This window comes from Pagrus pagrus (genome assembly GCF_965226575.1).
Source record: "Pagrus pagrus genome assembly, chromosome: 13".
In the NCBI taxonomy this organism is placed as follows: domain Eukaryota; kingdom Metazoa; phylum Chordata; class Actinopteri; order Spariformes; family Sparidae; genus Pagrus; species Pagrus pagrus.
In genome coordinates, this window is record NC_140197.1 from 18,204,135 (window position 1) to 18,228,774 (window position 24,640).

The 24,640-nt window shown below is 44.7% G+C and overlaps 1 protein-coding gene across 4 annotated transcripts in view; it reads right to left on the reverse strand.

The window, feature by feature from the left end:
• Nucleotides 1–230: 230 nt before the first annotated feature.
• Nucleotides 231–24,640, reverse strand: part of tex2 (testis expressed 2) — a 28,702-nt gene continuing 4,292 nt past the window's right edge. For 2 of the 4 annotated variants that reach the window (XM_084370933.1, XM_084370934.1), the window contains 11 exons: nucleotides 12,764–14,528; nucleotides 10,834–11,034; nucleotides 8,852–9,215; nucleotides 7,975–8,264; nucleotides 7,573–7,716; nucleotides 7,378–7,477; nucleotides 5,229–5,349; nucleotides 4,565–4,687; nucleotides 4,062–4,271; nucleotides 2,912–3,032; nucleotides 231–2,073 (listed from right to left, as the gene is read on the reverse strand). In XM_084370933.1, coding sequence (XP_084227059.1) covers nucleotides 1,924–2,073; nucleotides 2,912–3,032; nucleotides 4,062–4,271; nucleotides 4,565–4,687; nucleotides 5,229–5,349; nucleotides 7,378–7,477; nucleotides 7,573–7,716; nucleotides 7,975–8,264; nucleotides 8,852–9,215; nucleotides 10,834–11,034; nucleotides 12,764–14,503 — 3,564 coding nt within the window. In that variant the 5' untranslated portion in view covers nucleotides 14,504–14,528 and the 3' untranslated portion in view covers nucleotides 231–1,923. Of the gene's footprint in view, nucleotides 2,074–2,911; nucleotides 3,033–4,061; nucleotides 4,272–4,564; nucleotides 4,688–4,809; nucleotides 4,825–5,228; nucleotides 5,350–7,377; nucleotides 7,478–7,572; nucleotides 7,717–7,974; nucleotides 8,265–8,851; nucleotides 9,216–10,833; nucleotides 11,035–12,763; nucleotides 14,529–24,640 lie in introns of those variants that run through there. The other 2 variants (XM_084370935.1, XM_084370936.1) reach the window with 2 other exon arrangements.

Genomic DNA, 24,640 nt, shown 5'->3' on the forward strand with positions numbered 1-24,640 from the left:
ATAATCAATAATGAAGATAATTGTATATGGAATGCCATTTTAGTCAATATTAAATAAATACATGAATAAATATGCCTTTATTTAATATTGACAATAATGGCATTCCAAAGCCCTAAACACAATTTAGAAAAGTAAAGAAATCTGACACACACAGATCGATGCCTCATGAGTGAGATCTGCTATCTTCTAATTTTCTTCCTCTTCCCCCTACGACCACAAGGCAGCACAAATTGTTTCCAAGCAAAAGGTTTTATTGATCCACAACGATCAGAACCAGAACATTCTGTGACATCACTGAACACAACAGCAATGTTTTCATATTTTCATCACTGTGCAAATGAACAACATCGAAAAAACCTGTGAAAACAAAGGGCATGTCCTGACAGACACATTAATGGCACAAAGACGTTTTTCTCTCTTTGATCCTCAACTGAAGCAACAAATGTGGCGGCTCACCATGGAGGAATGTTTGATTATTTTTAAAGGCACTTTCTGCCTCATACACTTTGCCAACACACATTTGAACGAAAATGCATGTAAAAAAAACAACAACAAAACACCTGTAAAGCAGCCGGGTTGTCTTGGCAGATCACAAAGTTACTTTTTGTAGTTTATTGTCGTTTTACAGAACAGCAAACAACAGCAAATCAATAAATAATCCAACAAATAAGAGCATTCATTAGCTGGGTGTCTGCTGTCAACATTAAATAATATGGCTAATATCCAGTATGTTATTTATTCAAATAAAACAGGAAGAGAGGGCATGTTTCCCGCTCTTGTCACGATTTTCACAGAAGGGTTTCATTCCCCTGCTCCACACAAAAAAAATCCTCCCTGCAGTTAACATCTCCATCCGGTGAATTCCCAGCTACAAATATCCAAACTTGAGCTCTACATCGCCGCCTCGATAGGAACACAAGATAATGAACCGATTGCTTCACACAGTAGCCTTCGAAGAAGAGGACTGAAAGATTGCTTTGGCAATAAAAACAGAAAATTATTACTTTTGCTCAACTCTGAATATAACATGAAGAGAAGTCTTGAAGCATGTCGCGTGAAAGCACGTCGTCAGTGAATGAGCTATTCCTCGCACAGCTAGGGAGCTGCATTCCTAATTATACATTCATCAGACCTAGGCAATGTTCAGCTGCTGTGTTTGCAGATATGTTTTAACTCACCCCATGTAGTCAGTTTTTTAGCTCTAGTCCCTACGGTTAAACGCACACAGGCTGTATGATGATGTGTCCATAGTAGATTCACCAGTATCTCCCATGGACACAGCGCCGTTGATCTGTTTGCATATAGGTACCAGGCGGCTGGCACAGGCAGCAGTGTGGATGGGTGGAAAAAAAAGAGTCTTGATTTCCCTGTGAAATGTGTTTTAACGGACGCAGGGGCTTCCAGCAAAATCATCTTCCAGTTTTCCCTTCAAACGTTTGCTCACTCAGACATACGCACTCTTCATCGGCGGCCTCAAAGTTCTCGTGGAGTTGTAGCAAGCGGTAAACCGCTCGATTAGAAAGGTCGCACAAAAAGTCGACACTGTACAACTATCATGTTTGGTGCAGCTGTACATCACAGGTATTATGGTTCTTCTAGTTGAATCTGATGGCTATTTGTCTGGTTGAACAGTCTCGACATGCCCCATGTGGAGTATTTCATCAGAGAGTTAGTCGTAGCATTTGACGTCACACAAATAAAGCTGTGTGATTGGATGGCAGTCTATGAGTCACAGCTCGCCCCAACACTTCCAAGTCTTGCGAGTGCACTTCATGACTGGTGCAACAATGGGATTGGACCGTGGGTAGAAATATTGGAGGGTTGGCCCGGCCCTGTTGCTGCACCCATGGGTGCCTGAGGGCGGGGGCAGGGGGTCTTTGTCATATTGCCACGGTGATAAAATGTCCGTCTGTCCATCAGTCTTCACATGTCCGAGACGTCAGACTCCTCAGGTTCTGGGTCCTTCAAGGCATCATTTGTCACAGTAACCAAGTTGGCATTTGAACGTGTGTCCATGGCAGAGTGCATTATGGGTAGCCATAAGTCGTCCATGTTTGGCATCACGAATATTTTCTGTGTGAGGACGAGAACAGCAACAAGCAAAGTCATCTTCAGATAATTAAAACACAACATTTCAACACTCTTTGCTTTATTTTTATTATTATTAGTTTTTTAAAGAAAATCAGTGCTCATGAGGTAAAAAGTGGCATGGAGCTAACTAGTTAGCATGCTAACTTCAGAGGATATCTCTGTACCACAATATGGAGATATTTCTGACACATCAAATATGTTGTTTCTTCACATTCTCCTGATAATTCTAGTTCTCACATGTTGAGCCTTTAAACAAAGAAAACATACCTGTTCAAAAGCTATTGTGAGTGAGTAGTGGAGGAAATGGAGCAGAAACTACTATGTAGTGTCAAATAAAGACAGTAGCATGAAAGTATATCTGTTTGAAGAATTGCTAAAATCACCCCAAGTAACAACACCCCATGTGAGTCCCGCATTTATTGAAAGCCAGATGTACACACTCACTCATAAATGACAACAGTGTTCACTGCAGCACTGTATTTTACCGGAGGAAAGGTTGAAGGGGGGCGGTACATAATAATAACCCTCAGAGGAGTCGGACAGGGATAAATGTAGATGTGTGGTAGACCTGACAGGGACACGGTAGTTTGCAGGTGTGCCTCAGGGCGGTTATATAACAGCAGGCGTATCATTACTTTGGATATGTATATATGAGGGGTGGGAAAGCCACAGGCTCACTGCTTTGAAGTGTGTGTGTAGGTGGGCAGCCATAAATGAAGCCTCTTTTATCACCTGATTTTTCACCCTAAAACATCTGATGGGGGGCAATCTTTGTCCTTTTGAATAAACATTTGCATGCACAGTTTCCCGTTGTGCTCACCTGGAACTCCTGGTCCAGTTTCTTCTCAATCCAGTCAGTCACATGAACCAAAGTGACCTCCCTCTCGCCCAGTTTAGGCCGAGCTTTCAGCTCTAAGTGAGGCGGACTCCGGAAACCATACCTGACAGCCAAGAGGAAACACTGACAGTGAAAAACCAGATAATCTCATACAAACTGATTTGTATTCTGCATTATTGGATTGTCAGAACACAGGCATTTTGTTTATTCTACTAAATTCAGTTTGTTTTCTTATTTACAAGACGAGACATTATGTTGAAGAAATGTGCAAAATTGATAAAGTTCACAATGATGCCGTAGATCAGTGGTTCCCAACAATGTTTAAAGGGGCTCAATGTAACAATTTGTCACTATTTACATGTATTGCTCACTTTTGTATTGCCCACATGTGGGATTCCCCGTCTGGTACAAGCCTCTGGACATTTTTTTTTAAGTAAAGCTGCTGGACTGTAGATTTCTTTGTGAAGGACTCCGCGACAGCCCATAAGATGGGACTTTAATGCATAATTTAGGGCACAAAATATGCATTATTTTCTTTCTTTCTTAAAAGGTGCTGTATGCGAGTTAGCTAACTAATGTTTTGCTTCTCCTTTTGTCACTTCTTTCTTTGCTTCCGAACATGGTTTCTTGCCCTCAGTGGGCTATTTCTTCATCCTCTCAGACTAGATCCTACAGTAACTAACCACCATAATATATGGTATTACGAGGCAGAGGCTCTGTTGAGATTTTAAGTTAATTTTTAATTGTTTTAAAATTAATTTTGTATATATAGCTCCTATAATCTTTTAATCATCTGGTGACACTTCTGATTTGTATTGGTCCTGACTCACAGGATGGGAATCACTTAAGTAGATGCAGATGAAGGTGATCAGATTAATTAGGGTGATTAGATGAATTCGATAATCATTAGAATTAAACTTAGTGTGTACTTAAGGATTTAATATTCAACATCTTTAATGAAAATATACCTTTGTGCCCTCATGTTAAGTGTAATTAGTCCACTTGTGATTAAACATTCTTGTTCTTTTATTCACTTTACACCCAGCAGAGGGTGCTGAGTTATATCCTCAAGCCAGGAGCCCTGATTTCATCCCACAGTCTTGACTGCACTCCTCCCTGGAAGTGAACGTACCATATCCTGTCCGTGGGGGGAGGTGGGATGTTGACAGCCAGCGTCCCGCGGCACTCCTGCACCTCCACAGTGAGCAGCAGCGGCGTGTTGGACACCTCCTCCATCTTCTTCTTAATGAACTCCGTCTCTGTGGCCTTCTGGAAGTACTTCGACTTGGCTATCTTGTCCACAAAGCGCATGATCTTGCTGGGCCTGTGGCCTCCCACATAGCTACGTGAGCAGAGGATGGAAACAGAGGAGGGGGGGAGGAGGAGAAGGAGGGGAGGCAAGGAGTGAGTCAGGTTCATCATTTATTCATAACAGCATCTCTCACTACTCAGCACCCACGATGGAGGGGAGTGACCAGGTGCTACATTAAATCAGCAGCAAGCTTTCGAACGTGTGGGACTGAGTGGGCGGGTGGGTGGACTGAAAGGGCAAAACGTTCTGCTTCAACACATCAGTGTGAATCTGTTTCTGCCCATTTTCAATTCAGACACTGTTGTAGAGAGACAGTCGCTCACCCCTCGGCTCCAGGAGGAACGGGCTTGTCACTGAGGAGTTCTGGGGGATCCTCCTCATCTGATGAGCCAGCACTGGACGATTCCTCATCGCTGTCAGCCAGGCAGTATGTCCGCGGCCTGGGCCTGTCACACACACACACACATAAACACACCCTCACTGCTGCAAAGTCTAATGGCTTTACCCAGAACCATTAAGAATTAGAACTAAATCCCATTAAATGCATCTGATATAAATCACAGGAAATGAATCTCCAGTGCTTCTACGATCCAGAACAAAATGTATTGTTTCAGTGACAGGCATCCGTTCCAAAACTCACCAGTCAAATTGGACAAATCCACAGTGGAAAGCATCCAGAGAGAGGATTAGTAGATTAAGAGAAGGGAGGAAGAACCAACAGAAAAAGGGTAGGGATCGTGAAAAAAACAGATTGGTTCTACATGCAAATCTGCCCAATTAACATTCACTTCAGAGCTGTTTGTTTAGCAAAATAAGTTAATCCTTCAAACATCCACTGAGAATGTATTATATAGACATTAACAAGAAAAATGAGGACAAGCTGTGAAGCATCACTCACAAGAAATGTGTCAGATAGTTTAGAAATCAGACTGAGCTTCATTACAAGCTGTAAAAGAGGAAATTACTGGGTGTATCTGAAAGCCTCACCACTCTTTCCCGTGCTCCCCAAGGCCCTCGCCTTCCTTCCCCAGACGGGCCAGGTTCATCTTGGTCTCTAGCGTCATGAGGAAGGAGCCCGTGTAGGAGACCTCCAGATCAAACCACAGACCTGGACACAGACATGCATTGTTTTCAACATTAATAAAAGCAGCATCATAAATGGAAAAACTCTGAATGAGCTCCTGCCAGGTTTCTAATTGCCGTGAAGTCCCCCGCAGTCCCTCCAGGAAGACGACCTATCCTAAACACTGAAAAGGTCAGCTCTGTTGGCTGACTTCATCAGGCTACTTCCTGTTTACGCATCACACTTCTCGGGAGGCGACGGGAGAACTATTCAGATTTCGATCCCCCTGCTGTTCGCTCATTGAGTGCTAACCTCTGCAACTGATAAGTGGTGTTTTATTAATCCTCTGCCTCGCTGCTTCCCCCACAAATGCTCATTGATTTGTGTGTGTGTGGCAGGCAACCGCGTCAAAGAGGCGCTAAATGACGGCATTAAGTCAGGGCGCGTTAGACGGTGTCCCGCTGTCCCTGTCTAGAACGAGACACACAGGGGGGAGACGGTCTGCAGTGAGTCAATATAAATAAGCATGTGTGTGTTTCTACATAAACTGGGAAATATATCATAATAACTGCAATATCATATGAGACAAGATATTACTTTGAATCTAAGTTATTGTAATATACACCTTATATGTTGTTTTTTAGCATGCTGACAGGCTAAACTGAGATGGTAGCAGTGGTAAACGATGATAAAAACAAACTGTACAGATGTGGTAACCATTACTTTACATATTACAACACTTCATGCGTTAACAGTCTGAAAATGACTTTATTTGACATCTCTGGCTCATTTTTTACATCCAAATTGCCCTTTATCAGATTTAATGGTTTGGTTTTCTGTTCAATAAGCGTTACTGTCTCACAGAGCCACTAGTGTGACTGTAGATCCCACTTTATGTTCAGTCTTCTCCATAGTCGAGTATAATGGATAGTCATACTAAAAGTGGTTACATTATCAATGTCTAGGTGCTGGATTGAGAAATGATATGTAATTATATCAGCCGTGTTTAGTAGTTCCTGGAGCACAGGCTTAATATTATAAATCAGCTCATATATTCCCATCGTTAATGAGTCAGGAAGCACTCTCCCTCTCCTCCTTCTCATCAGCACTAGAGCAAAGAAATATACGCAAGATACGAAATTAGGTGTGTTACTACCGCGGCAAACGCCTCCCGTCAGGTTCACGCAGGTTTACAGTGCAGCACTTTCAGAGATGCCGTTCCCACAGGACTGATTATGTGCTGGGATCAACCGATGATGCTCGGTGAGTATGTTTCTGTGGGTGTACGGGCTCAGACAGAGCACATTAATGAGCTTTGCAGACTCAGCCGTGGAAATGTGGCTGACAGGAGAATGACTCATGACTGGCTCGTTCAGCCGAATAGAAAAAGGTATCACGTCCTCAATGCTCTTATATCTTTAGACGCGAGATCAGATTGGACGAGAGCGTCTTTGGAAAAACGCTGAATATTTCTTAAATAAGGACGGAAACCGCTCCTCCCTCACCCTGCTCTCTGCTTAAAAGCACCACTAATGATTCAAACACACCTCCCACGACCTGTTCCCTTTCACCCCCTTCTTCAGCTTCTCTTTCCACATTTTCTCTCCAAACCAACCACCACAGTAGGAATTAATATATCCTTCGTGTCTGTATTGTCTCTGTGTGGCAGACCAGTCTCTTGACAGGGGCTCAAGGCAGGCGGCAGGCAGGGTGAGTCAGTGTTTCAGTAATGGATGTGGGGGACGCGAGACGTGAAGTTTAATTACTGTGGCCTAATAGAGCGAGGCGCACAGAGGGGCTGGACTCCAGAGGAGAGAGGAAGAGAGGGTGGAAGGGAGGGGAAAATGTCTTTATCCGGAGAGAGGAAGAGCAAAGCTTAAGGAAGATGGAGGGACGGTAGGAGATGGATAGATTGAGCTGAAAAGTAAAGTTTCTCTATTCTGTCAGAAACGCGAGAGGGGGAACTGATAAACAGCCTGGGTTATAATGAAGGATAGCAGAGGAGGGGAAAGACGACTGGTGGCAGGAACATAATAAATCTCCATTGTAGCAGACCATCCAGAACACACCTACCTTGGTGGTCCACAGATGGTGGAGAGGCATGGAGGATTTTAGGAATGGAGAAGCCCATGTCGAGCTCCGTCAGGGTCAGCTCATTCATAACATATGGCAGCTGAAGACCACAAAAATACAGAGAATCAAAATTATCTCTTGAACCGATCATACTTGTGATACGGTAGATTTGTGTAAGATAGTACGGGTACCCACCCTGATCTTACTGAGCTTCATTTGGATCTTTTTGGAGACGACGTTGGCCCAGTACTTCTCTCCCAGGAAGTCCCAGAATATCCTTCCAAGAAAAGCGTTAACCCAGGCCTCAGGCTCCACAGCCTCCTCTGAACTCCTGCGTATCTGGAGGGCACATATACAGGTTTGTTCTGTATCTTTAATCTTTCTCACATAAATTAAGTTAATAGGTTCAATTCAAGTATGATAACAGTCTATTTCACATGGCCGGATTAAACTGTTGGGCACCTTTTGCCTGGAAAAAGGGACTGGGAAACAGTCATCGACACCATTTTCTTACAATTTATAGACCGTTATTCGATTAACCGGGAGGATATTTGACCGAGTTTCCTGGGTTTCCTGCGTCCTTCCTCTCTTTCCTACCTTTTTGGTAGTTTTGGGGCTGCTCTCGGGACTTTGACCAGGGCTGTCAGTGGCAGTTGGGCTTCTCTGTGGTGCCTGGGGGTTGACGTATTTAGCCATGTAGACATTATAGTCCAGCAGCATCTTCTGCTTCATCCCTCCAGTTGAGCCACAGGCGAGGGCAGAAGAGGTCTCTCTGTGGCGAGGCTGAGACAGCTCCTCCAGGCTCCCTCGGCTGCTGCTCCTGCTGTCCGCCTCCAGGCCTCCGCCAGATTGGGTGCTGCTACTGCGGCTGTGGGAGGGCAAGAAGGCTAAACGTGGAGGGTGGAGGGGAAACGCAGGAAGGGATGGTTAATGTGACACGATTATGCTTCATTAACATTTTGCCGTAATTCCAATCGAGGAATCATATTTCACATGCATAATGTATCATCAAGATTTTTTTTTTGGTTTTTCTCGCGACTATGACACAGCGCATCATCTCTCTGACTCATATTAGCACTGACATACTCATTTTCAACATAATTGCTATGTATATCCAGGAAAACAGCTTGGTATTTAAATCATCTTTCCAGTAATCCTGTTCACCCTTCCAACGCCTTTATCACCGGACCCGCACAGTGCTAGTGTTTCCCTTTGAATCGAGCCTTATCCTTACAGGCTTATATCCCACAGTGGAGACCAATACTATAATATGCTGCTTCTCTGTGCATGTAATCCTGCTGACCCATTCACACTCATCTGTTCGCTCAGTTGAGGGGATTGGCAGTCCCTAAGCTGGGGCTTATGCACAGATCTGATGGCTGTGCAGTAACATACTCAAGAGAATGGCAATTCTGACTGCGGGAAGTGGTTTGTGTCTCTAAACCTACTGTACATGGCCCAGTCTTAAACTCACCACTCTTGCAAATGCCAGACAGACTGCCACCTCTCCCCTCCGACTTCATCCGGGACGCCAGAAGAAATCTCCGGAACCACTCTTCCTTTTCCCGACCCGTCCTCCCAAACAGGTAGATTGTCAGGTCCCCGCCTCCAGAGGTCGGTCTTTTGGGTTCCTCCGCCGATCCCGATACTTCAGCTTTCTCGCATTTGTCCGTCCGTTCCAGCTTCTCCACCAGCCCAGTTAATTTGTCCTCCCCACCTTCAGGCTTCTCTCCCTGGGCTTTGGACATGAAGTCCTCCTGCTTGGCGAGCTCAATGCAGATAGGGTACTTCTTGTTCCAAACTCTCTTCCGAGCCAAGCTTTGGGGCACCAGCTGGATCTTCAGGGGGAATATAGAGCATGACCAGATAATCAAAAAGTGAAAGTGATGATGTTATCATGTTGTTGTTGTTTTGGGGGGCAGCAGAATGGCCACATTGAAATGAGGACAAAAAAGATGTGGTGAGCACGTTGAAGCTATAAATACATCATATGTGGCAGACTTGCTCGAGGGTGTGAAACAGCAACTCAGGGCTAAAAATGTTTCGAAAATAGAACAAAAAAAAGCAATGCAGGGAGGATCTCAAGTGCAAGTGACTCATCTATTATGTATTTATATTTGTCTAACCCACAGCTCAATTTGCCTTTGACCCGTAATGTAAGAACGTCTTTTGTGTCGTTAATGATGAAAGCAGCTAGCAAAGTAGTAGTAGAAATCAGTGTTGTACTGTATGTTGTGTGTGTGTGTTTTTTCTATATTCATTCAAGCATAAATTCTCAATCCAGCCCAACCAAGCAGCAACCTGAACCGAATTAAATTGTAGCTCCAAAAGTAAAGGGGGGCAGCAGATTACTGTGTAACAGACAACCACTGCTCTTTGCTAGCTGTCCTTGGCTGTAGTTAGCTACTATTACAAAGTGGTACAAAGCGGTATTACAAGACAGGACGGGCCAGGGCTAGCTGGCTAGCATGCTAACTTAAGCAGATAACTTGGAAACATCTGTGACATAGCATCAACACTGTTTCTTCACATTCTGTTGATAATGTGAGTTCATTTTTTTAATGCTTTAAATTAAAATCCTTGCCATATCTTACACATTGCCCCTTTAAGGCTTAAAGTTATGCATAGTTAATGGTACTGTGGCTTTCATTGACAGCTAGCTGCTAGTTGTCTAGCTAGCCGTCAGCTTCATTTGGCCTTCCTCAGCTCCACCACGCTCACATCTTCACACCAGGTGTTAAGCTGAGTCAGGCGCTGCCAAGATAGCGATGGCCGGAGCCACCACACTGAGCTTCACGTTACAATATTTTCATACGGTCTGTGAGTCAACACAACTCTGCCACAGATTCTATCACCAAAATAACAGCAGCACATGGTTGTTGTGTCAAAAAATCCCAGCTTGACTATGAATGCATGTTTGAGGACACTAATATGCGTAATCTGGCAGCTAAAAACACAGATAGCATTCAAAACAGCCTAAACATCCACAATAACAACGGTGAAATGACATTAGCGAGCCATTCAACTCCAGAAGAAAGAAAGCACTGTAGTTGCATGGTGAGGACAACCGTGATGACCTCTTCCCTCCATGATACAATGATATGAGCGATGTCCTCTTACTGTCCTGCCTTCAGACTCACAAAACCATGGAGTCAGCACACAGTTGTGTGTACAGGGTCAGTGACCTGTGATATTCACCCCATGTTTACACACAATATGTGACTCTGAGTAGCTTTGTCACTGAACATGACCTATTAGCAAGCATGCACTGAGGCAAAGACAAATATGAGGGGACGTGTGCTTGATGTCACTATCTGTTAAGCACACAAATACACTGGAGAGCCAGCGGTGACACACACAAACACACTTAACACATTAATGCCCCTCTCATTGTGTCCTTCTCTCACACACATGACAAAGCTTTCCAGCATCTCTCATTGCCCACGGCCACCACACCTTGCTGTCAGTCAGGTCGTAGATCTTCTGGCTGATGTAGGTGACGTCGGGTTTAGGCTCGTTGTGTGTGGCACGGCGGGAGATGTTGCGGTTGGGCTTGGACAGACGTAGGACGGAGCCCTCCAGACGGACGTAAACAGAGTGGGTCAAGGTGGCGTGGTACATCTCCGGGTCGTAGCAGTGTATCTCATTCATCCAGCCCTGAGAGACAGAGGGGGTGGAGAGGGGTAGAGTTATAAATGACAGTGACTCAAAATGTATTCTCATCAGACTCCCAGTCATAGTCAGGAGAAAACTCACTAGTTGACTTTCCATGCCGTTACTGTTCAAAGATCTATTGTTTTGTAGTGTTTTTTGTTGCATGTTAACCCAATTACCATGTTTTAATGTTTGTACTTTCCTCCGTCAAATGTTTATTTGTGATACGTTGTCTGAAGGACGACAGATGGTAATAAGGTTTTCTTAATACCAATTGAAAATTTTGATTCGATATGAGTATTAACCAGAATGGCACTCAAAGTGCATACCTTCACCAAGGCCATACAGTCCCATGTAATCCAATATCGAATAAAATATATTTAAATCTGCTGGATCCAGATTTTTATTTGGCTCAGAATCTACTCACTCATAGATACCAGCGACCTAAATAATGAAATGTTTTAGAAAGTCCCTGGATCCATCCATTTATTCGGATCCGCACCACAAGTTACATACATCCATGTTATTCTTCATCACATAAAAACATAAACACACTAAACCAAACTAAACTATATTTTATAAGGACCCCTTAAACAAACTATGTAATGGCGACCACAGACATCTTTGGCATTCTTTGTGCTGCAGTTTCTTGTTAACTATTTCTTGTTAACGTATTTGCAGAAAGCTTATATATCTGTGACAATCTCATATCATTGTTGGGCCCTTCTCGTAAACAGAAGTGATGACGCCTCTGCGGAGTGCAGCAAAACACCTCCAAGACCAACAACAAGTCGACTTGACTTACTGTTAAAACATGAAAAAAGGTGTCAGGATACAACAATTTCTGTAAATATCCCTCCTCGCAGTATTTTCAACAAAACACAACAAAAGATAAAGTAGCACATCTGAAACAATCTTTGTTGATCTTCAGAGGAAATGAAAGATGAAGAGAGAGAAGAAAGTTTGTCCCCACTGTTGCTGCCCTGCTCTTGTGTGCTCCAGGGTCTATCATTCATCTGTGTGTATCATGTTCTCCTCCTCTGGAACAGCTGTGCCCTCTAGTCATAAAGCTCTCCGATGCAACAGCTCGGTACCCACTAAGGCACACACACATACACACAGTACACATCATTACATAACCCCCTCAAACTACTGAACACTTCTCTTCTGGGAGAGCTTCAACATCACGGAGAGAGGTTAGCTGAGAACAAGGGGGGCAAGTGTGGTCACGCTCTCATCTGAATGTCTCTGATTCAAAGCTAAACTGTGGTCTACAATCACCCCAATCCTTACTGCTGGTCCCCATGAGGCTGCATCGAGTTTAACTCTCATCCAAACTCCCACCTTATCAGTCCCAAAGGAGGCTCTGAGAGCAAAGCCAATTCAATTGAAACAACAGGGGAAATTTCAGTGCTTGGCTAGTGCGAGAGGATGTTAAAATGCGAGAGCGAGGAACATGTTGTCGAAAGATACAAAACAAAAGCTCTTGGGGACAACAGTCCAACCTACTTCAATTTAGCTAGATAGTAAACAAAAGAATTGGCATTTTCCGTACAGTAGCATTCTCACTTGGGTAGTTTCTCCATGGCACAGTAAGACGAATGCACTGCACTCACCTTTATCTAGCTGATGTTATCAACTACATGTGTAAAACTTCTACAGTCGAATCTAATATAGATTATATTGACTCTATGGATACAACAAGGCCCATTCATGGCACGCTTTGTCTCACCTTGAAGATTCCTGGTTCTTTGATATCCAACTGGGCCACATTCCAGGGATCCATCCTCCGCCTCCCTGTTCTCGTCCCCGATGAGGAGCGTCGAGGAGAGGACAGCCAAAGGACCAGCAAGGCCAACATGAAGCCAGCAACAATCCCGTGCACCACCGCACCTACATATGGTGGCACTGGAAGGACTAAATACCAGTACACCAACTGTGCCAGGAAGATGAGGCCAGTCACAGGCACAGTCTCAAACTCCTCCTCCATTTTCTCGTCCTCCTCGGTGTCAAGTTCACTGCACAGCCCAGTGCTACCAGTACGGGGCAGCCCGGACCTGGGATGATCCCCATCTGGTGTTTCTGTATCGGTACATATTTCAAAGTCTTCATTGTACAGTTCACAGAAGTCCTCGTCTTCCTGCCGAGCCACCAGGGCCGACATAGAGCAACGGCCCAGAGTAAGAGAAGGAGACTTGGGGAAAGTGGAGGCCTGTGCGAGGGCTGAAGCTTGTGCCAGCGAAGGGAAGGAGAAAAAAACGGAGTCGGGGCCCTTTCCCGTTGGGGTTTCTTCCTCTTCTTCCCCTTCTGCACCTTCCTCCTCCTTGATGCTATAGTTGTTACCTTCTGCGTGTCCGTTTACTGCTGTCACTCCACTGAGCTCTGACGCACTGGAGGACAGCGATTTGGCACGATGAGCTGCAGTTCCAACAGCTCCCACGCCAGACTCATCCCCCATGATCTTACTGAAAAGCTGCAGGGGGTCTGACATCACCTCCGACAACCGCCGCTTTGTATCTTCTATCCTCGCCTCCACCTCTTGGACCTTGAAGAAAGACCTACCATCTGGGGACATAATGGGGGACGAGGGTGCTGTTTTGGAGTCTCCACCCGCGTGAGTGACTACGACGGGGCAGGAGGTCAAGCGAGGCTGGGAGAACTGTTTGAAGAGCTGCATGTTGCGAGGTGGCCGCTGGGAGGACTGTACTTGCTGCTGAGGGGGGTGATGAAGGTAGTGATGAAGATGCCCTTCCTGATGTTCAGCCTTTGAAGTGTCAGTAGAAAGAGACTTAACAAAAGATTTCATTAAGTGACGGTGGCGTGCGTGCGATGGCGCAACAGAGGTTGGCGCAGGAGTGGTCTCTCGAGACTCGATGTCATTGGACAAGGACCTGACCAGGCTGAGGAATGGTTTGGAGGAGGATAGCGTTGTGGACTTGCAAGGGGAGGAGGTGCCGGAGCTCGTGGATGGGGGTGCGGCTGATGGACGGTCTAAGGGCCAGGAGGAGCTGGCAGGAGGGTTGGAGCTCAGGTGGGAGTGGGTGGAAGTAGAAATGATAGTCATGGCTGCAGAGGGTGTGTGTGGTTGAGGGCAGGAGGGCTCCACAGACAGATCGGTGGAGGAAACAGGGAGCAAAGCAGCTCCAGAGGAGGTCTCCACATTAGCAGATTCAAACAGCAGCTCCTCTTTTGCCTCCAAGCCCGTGGCCACAGACTGGTCATCAGCCCCCGAGGATTCTAGACCTTGCAGTCCCCCTGCACCATCAAGCCCAGATTTATCCCCAGCAGCTCCAACCCCGTAGAGCTCCTCTTCCTCATCGTCTTCCTCCTTCCCCAGAGCAGAGAAGTGGATGGTGATGGTGTCGCGAGAGAGGGAGCGCTGCACCTGCAGCTTGGGTCCGGGGGCCTGGCGAGGGGGACGAGTGTCAGCATGCTGGCCACTTCCCTTGCTGCTGCTGCCCTGACTGCTCATCACCACCCTGCACAGGGCTCACAGCCTGGGGGAGATAGAAACACACTGTTGACAACCACAGAAACACTGAAACATTGGAAAGACGTCAGGACCATGACTGAATAACTTCAGAGATCCCCACATTCTCCATGCACACACACACGCATAGGACAGAAGAGAACAGCCTCGCAGCTCTTTATTCATCCTAATGTGAGTAGACTGGACAGGTATGTCCAGGCTCCCCAATCCATTAGCCCTCATTATGCAAGGCTGTAGCTGACAGACAGAGTCGCTCTTGGGCCTGGCCTCTCTCTGTCTTACCAGCATCCGACTCACTCACTCACCCCCACTATGGCAACATGATTAATGGGTTATTTCAGAACACATGAGGCTCAAGGAGCGAGGCTGTATTTAACGGCACCCTCCACAGGGGGCAGCAGCCTTCAGCTGGCTAATGCTGTGAGGTGCTGAAGATGAGAAAGGAGAAAACAAGAGGAGGGCTGCTACTCTGACTAACAGATGGGAAAATCAGCATTTTTTCAGGGGGGATTATTTTTAGTATTTATTATTATTATTATTATTATTATTATTATTATTATTATTATTATTATTATTTCTACTTAAATCTGCATTAGTTGATTAATTTGTCCACTTGGGGGCAGCACAACAAGGAGAAAACATAACATTGACATATTATCACCTTTAAAATTGAACAGCCGTTGCTTTTACTATTGCTATTGCCACTAAAACTGATTCTAATTCATATTTACGCATCCAGCAGCAACATTAGCATTCGTTCAGAGTCATGTTTCTGGCCACCTGGTGAATCTAAGTCCAATATTCCCTCTTATGTTACCTCTCTGTTTTGGTCTCTTCCAACTCCTGAGGGAAATATCTGGCTCTTTAGCAGATGAATACTGTGGATGTATGTATCAGCATACTGTCAACTTATCAGAGCTCCACTGAGTGCAGCTGCAGGAAACGGTGATACTGAGAGCCCTGTAGCCCTGAGCCAATACAGTTAAGTTGTTAAACCAAAACAATGAGCTGTAAGATGCTAAAATGTTCTCACTCTTCACATTATGTATAATCACTTAACCCCTTGTTATATAAAAATCCTGACTTTGTGTACTCATTCATTTAAAGAAGAAATATCAGTACATATTAGGCTCATCATTTTATTTTGGTTACAACCAGAACAGGTTTACATGCTTTAGTGCTCAAAAAAACATCAGATTTCTCATATTGTCCAGTGCTGCAGCTCTGTATCCCCCCTCTGTCTGAAACACTGTTAGCGCCTGTCTCTTTAAGGCCTGTCCTGAATACCCAGTCTATTTTACTTGTTTATATTTCTCAAATATTGTTCTGATGCTGCTCATTTCATTTGTTGTTTGTCATTCAGTCGTTAAATCTAGTCTTTCACCAGGCTGTGACTGTCATGTCTTGCATTATTTCTGTGCTTTATGGCATCTCTAAAAGACATAAACATATACATAAATATAACAAACCGTCCCCCCCCCACTCAATCATAACGATATGCAGGACATAATCACACCACAAAGAGGCTGTTAGGCTCCAGTGATCACAGGAACAAGGCGTCTATTGTACGTTCTCAACACAGCAGAACCAAAGTCATTCATCATGCAATGATTTCACTGAATGAGGCCTCCACTTGTTATTGAGTTATTGTGCCTGTTTATTCTTCCACATCGTATAGAGTCCATCCTCCCTGGTTAGCATTATCAAACAGGCAGAGCAAATCATATACACACTTACACGCACACATAAGCTGTCTGCACACACACACAGTCACTCAGGCTTGATAAAAATGGCTCGTAATGGAAGAAGGAGAGACGGAGGGAAACAACAGAGCAGTTAGTTTGTGTGATTGTCTGCATTTCTGAGAAAGCCCCGGCATCCCTCGGGGGCTCTCTGGTTGGCACTGCATCTCCAGAGATTGTGTTTGCTGGGATGAAATAACAGAACATTTGACTTTCCCAGCCAGTCATTCACTCGGCTGTGCTACAATGGGTTTTGTGTGCGTCATTTTGAGTATGTGCGTGCGCGCTGCTCCTGCCATGGCTGTGCTAGGGGCACGGCAGATCGAATAAAAAAACACGGAAAGAGACGGAAAAAAAGAGCAACAAAAAAGAAGAAAGATGAAGAGCCCCGGGGGGGGGTCTGTGGAGGCTGCAGACGACCTTTCAGAGACTGGCTTTTTGAAGTGGAATTCGCTTAAAGACGGCAGAAACGGAGAGAGAAAACAGGGAGGATGACACAGACAAGAGAAAGTGTCAGAGAGGAGGGAGGAGACAAATGAGTGGGGAGACTGAGCCATGGAGATGGAAGTGGTTGTTGTTGTCTGAAAGCCTGAAGGACGGATTCAAACATTGTGGAGGTCGAGGGGGTGAGCAGAGAAGGATGGTTCCACGTTTTATTGAGTCAGGTATAATGAGGACGCAGAGACACAGCATCTAAACCTGGACTGTCATGTTAAAGGGATACTATGCAGGACAGGAGTGTTGAGCCTCATTTCCAGGTCGTCACATATGTGGCTCGTGGCTTACAGTCCTACACTGATTATCTGTTAAACGTACAATATGTACATTTGTAGAGTGTTGTGTGGAGGGCCGGGCAGAGCCGGGGGAAGAGCCGCTGCTCAGCTGCTCCGAGTCGGCTAGAGAGTCGGGTGGATAGCAACACCTACTGGAGGAATAAACACCCAGAGTAAAATCAGATTCATAGGAGGAGAGTTCAGAGATTACTTTTAGCTTCACTCCTGTTTATTAACCTGACTGCAGAAGACATGTGTTTAAGTACTGTAATGTGGACTGCTGACTGGAGCTTACAGCTAATGTACAGTGAAGTAATCTGGCTGTTTGGGGCGGATAAACACTGCGCGAGTGACCTGAATACACACAAATGATCGCTTCGATTGGGGTGAACGCACCATTAAACAACCACCACTGCTGACAAGAATCTAACGTGACTCAGGCATAAACATTCACAGACGAGGTCAGTTTTATTCATGTTTCGTCTCGTTTGCCAATTTCCCAGCCCTGAATGTAGCGATGACCGACACACTGAAACGCACCGTTACCTTGAGTAAACTTGTGGGTTTCTCTGGGTTTGAACATTGTTAGAAACATTTGGGATAATGTTTACACAACTCAACAAAATATGTAACAAAGGTCGAGTTATTTTGAGACATTTACATATGCTCATCCTAGAGCTAAAAACATAGATGACACATTGGGAAACATGTCAGGTGCCTCTCAGGTTAAACAAAGTCCAACATCCACAACGTTTGCTGACACGATCACAGATTTAGTCATTTCAATGCACCGCTGCCATTAAAAGGCCTCTGTTTGCTTTAGCTGATTCTGGATGTGGTGGAGAGGAGGAGGAGAGAGGAGAGGAGAGGAGAGTCTGGCACGGAGACAAGGCTCATCCAATTAATCAAGGCGAGCCGTGCCACTCTAATCAGCTAAAGCCAGCACCCCAGGAGACGAGAGAGGAGGGGAGGGAGGTTAAAAGCAGCAGGGTAAAAAGAATGATATAAGAGGGGGAACAGACGGTGGAAAGGGAAAGGGGGCAGACTGGAGAGAAAATGTAGAAAATGGCACAGAAAAAGCTGCACGGTGAACTAAATTTTAGATCCTTATCCACAATCTGTAATCCCTTCAATTCTGCTTCAACTCGAAGTACATTGACACCATTAAAATGTACATGTGTCTTCATAATGGGGCACAGACGGGGAGACATAGATGAGAATAAGTGGTGAAGAGGAGGGAGGTAACAGAGTGGGCGTAGAAAGAGAGACGGGGATGTATTTAAGGTCAGTTTGTGCCGCCTTCAGCATATCGTGTCTCTCCTCTCCCAGCTGAATGAACCACCGAAAAGCACTAATTTAATCACATTTTTAAGAGCCAAGAAGCGCTCTTAATTGATTTAACACATCCAGCTGCGCGTCAAAAAAAAAAAGCAGCATTCGCCACACTCTCCTTTATTTTCTGCTCGTTTCATTCCAGTTGACATACTGGGCGTGACAGATGCTGAGACAGGTTCCATATGCGCCTCCTTTCAGTCTGTCTTTCTTTCTTTTTGTGACAGAGCCTCACCTGCTCTCCCTCTCCTCTCTCTGCATTTGATGGATGGGTAGATACTTCTCGACTGTCACACACCCTGACAAATATCAGGCCCCGAGGAGGCGTCTGCAGCGGGAGGGGTGAGTGTGCATGTGTGTTCCTTCTTGCCCTGTGAGCACCCACAGTCCTTATGCAAGAGTCACACAACACCACGGAGCACGGACCAGGGTATATTTTTTTTACATTCATTATGGATTATGGCTGTTGTGATGGTTAGAAGAATGACAGGAAGTCAGGTGGCACGTCTGCAGAATTGTAGTAAACTTGAAGCAAAAATTAGACATTTTGGGAGCTATTCTCTTTCTGGTGGTGAGAACAGCTAGCACCCAGTTAGCATAGCTTAGCATAGATAGTGGAAACAGGGGGAAACAGTTAGCCTGGCACTAACAATGGTAGTAAAATCCACCTATGCACCTCTTAAGTACAAAAACTGTGCAAAAACGAGTTTTTTTAACGAGCAGGAGAGATAATGGTATAATAATTATCAAATATTATCAAAACTGGTGCCTCACAAAATAAAATACACTGTAAAAAAAGAGAAATAAAACGTCTAAGAATGGATGATTATAACAATCCAAGGACAAACCCACTTGAGACCCATTTTTAAAAGCCCTCAATCGACCCATATGGGGCCCAAATGGACATGTTGGCTGGGATTAAGCCTCCCAATATCCTGCCAGTGGAGGACTGAATAACAGCACGTACACCATGAGAGAGAAAGGTGAAAGTAAGAGTGTGTAAAAGAGCACTCCACCATTTTAGCATTGCACTCCAATAACATTGTCTGATTCACTGTAGAGAGTCAAAAGGATCCGAATAAATGCAGAAGAAGCAGCAATAGTCTGTTAAACTCCCATAAAATGAGTTCCCCTTCAAGACCTTTATAGTCATTTAGCACAAAATGGTGAGATATCTGTATTTCTAGGAGTTATTTTAAGTCATGGATCAATACCAGTGACTCAACAGTTACTTCAGCAGGGGCTTAGATTTTTGACTTTGAAAAAGCAAACCTCCAAGCCTGTGCTCTGACTTGGAAATAACACATCCGTAACCCTGCAATGACATGGATGACGTGGGCTAAGCAAACCACAGTCAGAGAAGGATCATTTGCATGATATTTGATAGATTTTGCTTCAAAGAAACTTCACCTTTCTGTCTACTTATGTCATTGTTTCTCCTTGTTTGATACAAATCCCAAAGTCCTTCTCTTTAAGTAACAGTCTGCTGATGTGATTGGATGCGTCAGCAGGGGGCCGTGGACAGACTGACACGGCCTCAGCTGAAGGATGTTAATAAGTAAGCATGCCAAATTCGCACAGGAGGAAGATCAAACAGAAAAGTCAAACGAGGAGGAAGAAATGAAGGCTGGCGTCTGGAGCATACCCCCCAAAAATGGGGCAGGAGGAAAACGGAGATCAAGTCAAGTAAGAAGCAAGTCGGCGAGGCATTAAAAAGGGGGAGGGTGACAGTGGGAAGACAGATCGGGTGAGACAGAGAGATGAGGGATGAACACAGGATGCGCAGAGAGAGAGCGAGAGGCTGACGGAGCAGTCGATTAACAGCCCGGAGAGATGAGCTCCTCGGTCACGTGATGCGTGCCGGTAATGAGCAGAGAGCACCTAAAGCAGGTAGAGAGGACGGAAAGACACAAACGCTGAGGCCACAGACACCAAGAGCACATAGACACACCACAAGTCTTATATTCTCATGCTTCGCTGCTCTCTCAAGGGAACACTGGTCCCAGTCACCCTGGTTACATCACACGCATGTACAGTGTGTGTATCTAGATGTACTGAGACTAATACCAAGGAATGAAGCAAGGGAATAAGGGGAGAGATGACAAGGGAATACAATTTTCAATGGTTGTTTTCATTGTTTTTAGAAGAAATCATCTTGTGACACGAAGGCCAAACTACACCCTCTCTTATTTACCTCAGAAAGAAACTCTGACCTGACTCTGACAGCGAGGAGGCAACACAGGCAGCAGCTCTTAAAATAGCTCCAGGGAGGGTTGTCGAGGTGTTGGTCCCCTAACACCGAGACTGGCCACTTAAAGTGCTCGCTGGAGGACAGATGGATGGAGGGAAAAAAGAGGAGTGCAGGAGGAAAAGTAAAGTAAAGGGAAAGGACAGAGGCTCGAGGGGAAATGACTGACTTTCCAGGAAAAGATGAGAACGTTTTGGGCACGACTGCACAGCGACATGTGCCACACACCGGCCAGTGCTTATTAACGTTTAATTAAAACTGTTTTTTAATTAAGTTGCAGGACAAAATTCAACACGAGGCCTGCAAATTGTGACTATTTTCATTATAGAGAAAACTGTTTTTCAATTAATCAGTTAATTTAATACTAAAAAACATCCCATTCCTTAATCTGAAAGTGTTCACATCAATGAGACCTGTTGAATTAGTGATTATTTATATAGTTTCCGGTTGATTTTTCTGTTTAATAAAATATACAGCTCCTATTTCAAAAAAAAGTTTGGATGCTGTGTAAAAAATAAACAAAACAGCAGATAATTTGTTAATCCTTTCTGACATACACTCAATTGATAACTGTACAGACAATAAGACAATATGTCCAACGCTTTACTTAATCAACTTTATTGATTTTTGTAAATATATGATGAAAAAAAAACACCTGTCGGGAACACTCCACAGGTAAACAGGTCCATTGGTAACAGGTGATAGCATCATAATTGTGAATGAAAGGGGCATCGGCTTAAGGCTCAGTCAGGATGGAGTGAGGTTCACCACTATGTTGTATAAAGGACATTACGACATGGGTCCAGGAACACTGCAGTACACAGCGTTCCATCTTATTTGGTTGTTTTTTCTGTTTTACTCAAATCAATTTGGGACCTCGGGGCTTCCAGACCAGGCCAGATGAACTGTATGGAGCCATTTTAATGAGATTAAAGGGGCACTATGTAGTTTTGGAGAAGAAATTCAAACTGAAACTGTGTTGTCCTTTAAGGTCAGTTTGTTTATTCAGTTATTCAGTACTGAAAGTGAAGAGAGTTTGATTATTTAGTTTCTTTAGGCATAAAAACAGTCTTCTCTTTAACATGTCTTCCTCAAACTACTTAGTGCACCTTTAAGCAGAGAGGAATCTCTACTCTACTGAGCGTCTTTGATAAACAACGACTAATACAAAACACAATGAAACAAAGTAAGCACAAAAAGGCAAAGTCAATATCACATCAGGCTTCATCAACAGTCTGTTTTGATGTAGCTGTTCCAGGAGGAGACCTCCATCATATTGACAGTGAACAACACTGACTGCCTGATACTCAATATTAATGTGTGGTGTGTCAATAAGCCTGTTGGACCAATACATTTGCCTGGCAGCATCACACACATGCACGTGTGAATCCACACACAAACCGTGCACGGAGCTGCCGCAGGCTCTGAGCCCATCGACCAGAGCTCCAGCAGCATCAGAGGAGACACGGAGCCGAGGTTTGATGGTTGAACATCACCGCTCTGAATCACGCAGCCCTCTCTTAATGAAAGGAGAATAAAACAACAAGAAAACAACACTCTGCGCTGGATCAAACCGGTTCCCCTCACCTCTCTCTCTCTCCCTCTCTCTAACCCAGAAACCACCGTCAACACGTCAAACATCAAACCTCGGCATGCAGATCATCGGGTTGGTTGCCATGCCAACAGAGAAGCTTTCATCTTGTTCCACGCTTATCCGTGCATCCTTTTGTTCGGCAGGGCAGCTTCTCCTCGCTGTGTAACCTTGGTCTCCTAGGATGTGTGTTGAGTGTTTGTTAACACAAGATGTTCAGTGAGGGGTTTTCAGTGTGTGTGTGTGTGTGTGTGTGTGTGTGTGTGTGTGTGTGGGATGCGTAGGTGCCAAACCAAAGCGCAAAATAGAACGTTGAAAGCTCAGATCTCCCTCTTTGAGATGGGTGAGAAAGTGTGTGTTCGTACATCATTCAGCAGCATCTCAAAGATGAAACGGCACCTGATCAATTAATAACCTCTAATTACGGTTGTCAACATCAATACGCTCTCTCCTGACAACTTCAGCTGTTGACTCCGATCTTCTCTGCGAGACAGAAACGCTCTCGTTTTCATCATTACGAGCGGCTGATTTGCTCAAGCAGTGCCATACGGGTTTTAACACTTCACTTCAATAAATATCGACGTCTGGCGCCGCCTAACGCGATTTGACAGTTTAGAGATCAAAAAGGTGGATGAACGCTCAGTCCTGACTGAACACACACAAACACACAGGCATCCAAATATATTAAGCAATTTATAATCTGTGTAAAAGCTGCTTGACAGCCCGCAAACAGCCGGCGGGTTCGGTATTAGTCATAATCCACCCAATTACATGATGAATGGAGTGATGGAAGGAGGGAGACGTGGGGGGCAGAGACAGAACGATGGAAAAACATCAACCGTGAGCGTATTTACAGACAGAGATTAATATTAGAAATGTTGTCACGCTTTCCTCCCGTATGAATACCAGGAATAAGAGGGCTGTGTTACTTTTATTAGAGCTGTTATGCAGAATTGTGAGAGCGCAGGGAATTCAGTACAAACCTGTGGCTATAAAGAAAATGAAGGAATCTCAAAAATAATATTTAAAATGTGTATTCATGGATCACAGACTGACATCATTAGAATATCCCAGGCCACTGAAAGTAGCTGAAAATATCAAAGCCATTTATATTTCTCCCCCCTAATTTATTTCTTTTCGACGGCGATGTGCCACAAAATAGAGGCGTCAGCACCAAGACAGAGCAGAATTAGCATGTTAGTTATATGATCACACAAAGTCAGCAGTGCTGGTGGTAAGTGAGAGCTGGGCGACGCTTTTCTGAAGCAGAAAAGCCACAGCGATCACGCCGATCAGGTAGTAACATCGGAGGTGATACAAGATGAGAATCTCACAGGAATCCACCTGATAAACCTCATGAAACTAAGACAGATGCAACAGCACTGTGTTGGCATACAATTTAGCTGAATGGTAGTTAATGAGGTGGGTGGTGCAGGAAGATAATGTACATAGTCAAATTAGACATAGACACTCAAGTTTCATACACTGTGTCCTGTGTTTGTCCATGAAATAAGATCTCAGGGTACATAGACGGGCGGCTGTAGCTCAGGATGTAGAGCAAGTTGTCCAGTAATCGGAAGGTTGCTGGTTCAAACCACCATGGCTGTTGTGTCATCCACCCCTGAATACTTCCAGCTTGGCACTGTCGCTTTTAGCAAACGTTACTCAAACAGGAGAAAACTGTGCATTTGTTGGGGACTATTTTCAGCCGTGGTTTAATACACGTTAGGCGCCCTTGTGAGAGTTTACAGCAGCAGGACCTAGTGCTCTTGTTGTCAACATGCCAACAGTACAGTGATGTGGCTCACTATTGTGTCTAACTGTTTTTTTGAACAACAGTGGAGCTCTATGGCACAGCGGAATAATACATACCACGCTTTAGCAGAATGCATTGTTGGTTTTGCTTTGGCGAGGGTGAAGTGCAGGCCCGTATCAGTTAACCAACAATTGCCGTGTGTGTGTGTGTGTATACCAAGTGTGTATTCAGTGTGTATGTCAAATCTGTGTGTGTGATCTGGTAAACAGAGACTTCCTCCTTTCTCTCTAACGCTTACTTCCTGTTTGGCGAGATAGTCGCAATAAGAGGAAAGCACCACCCATTACTCGCTCTCTCGTTAGTGTAAGCACAAACAGATGTATCTCCAGCAGCTGTGGAGTAAGTGCTTTGTCAGTGCTCTTTCATTAAATTCATATCCTGGTGAGTAGAGGGTCAATGAGTGCACACAAACACACACACACTCACACAGACACACACAGAGTCACGGCAGCATCAGAAGCCATTAGCTGTGACACTTGTGGCTGCTCGTCACGGTGACAAGCGCCAATGGCTACTCCATTTAAACAGTTAGTGTCATGTAGGATAATGTGTATGTGCAGCACATGTGTGGACACATTCACGCATGTGTGCACGTGTGTCCTTTCACATCGAAAACA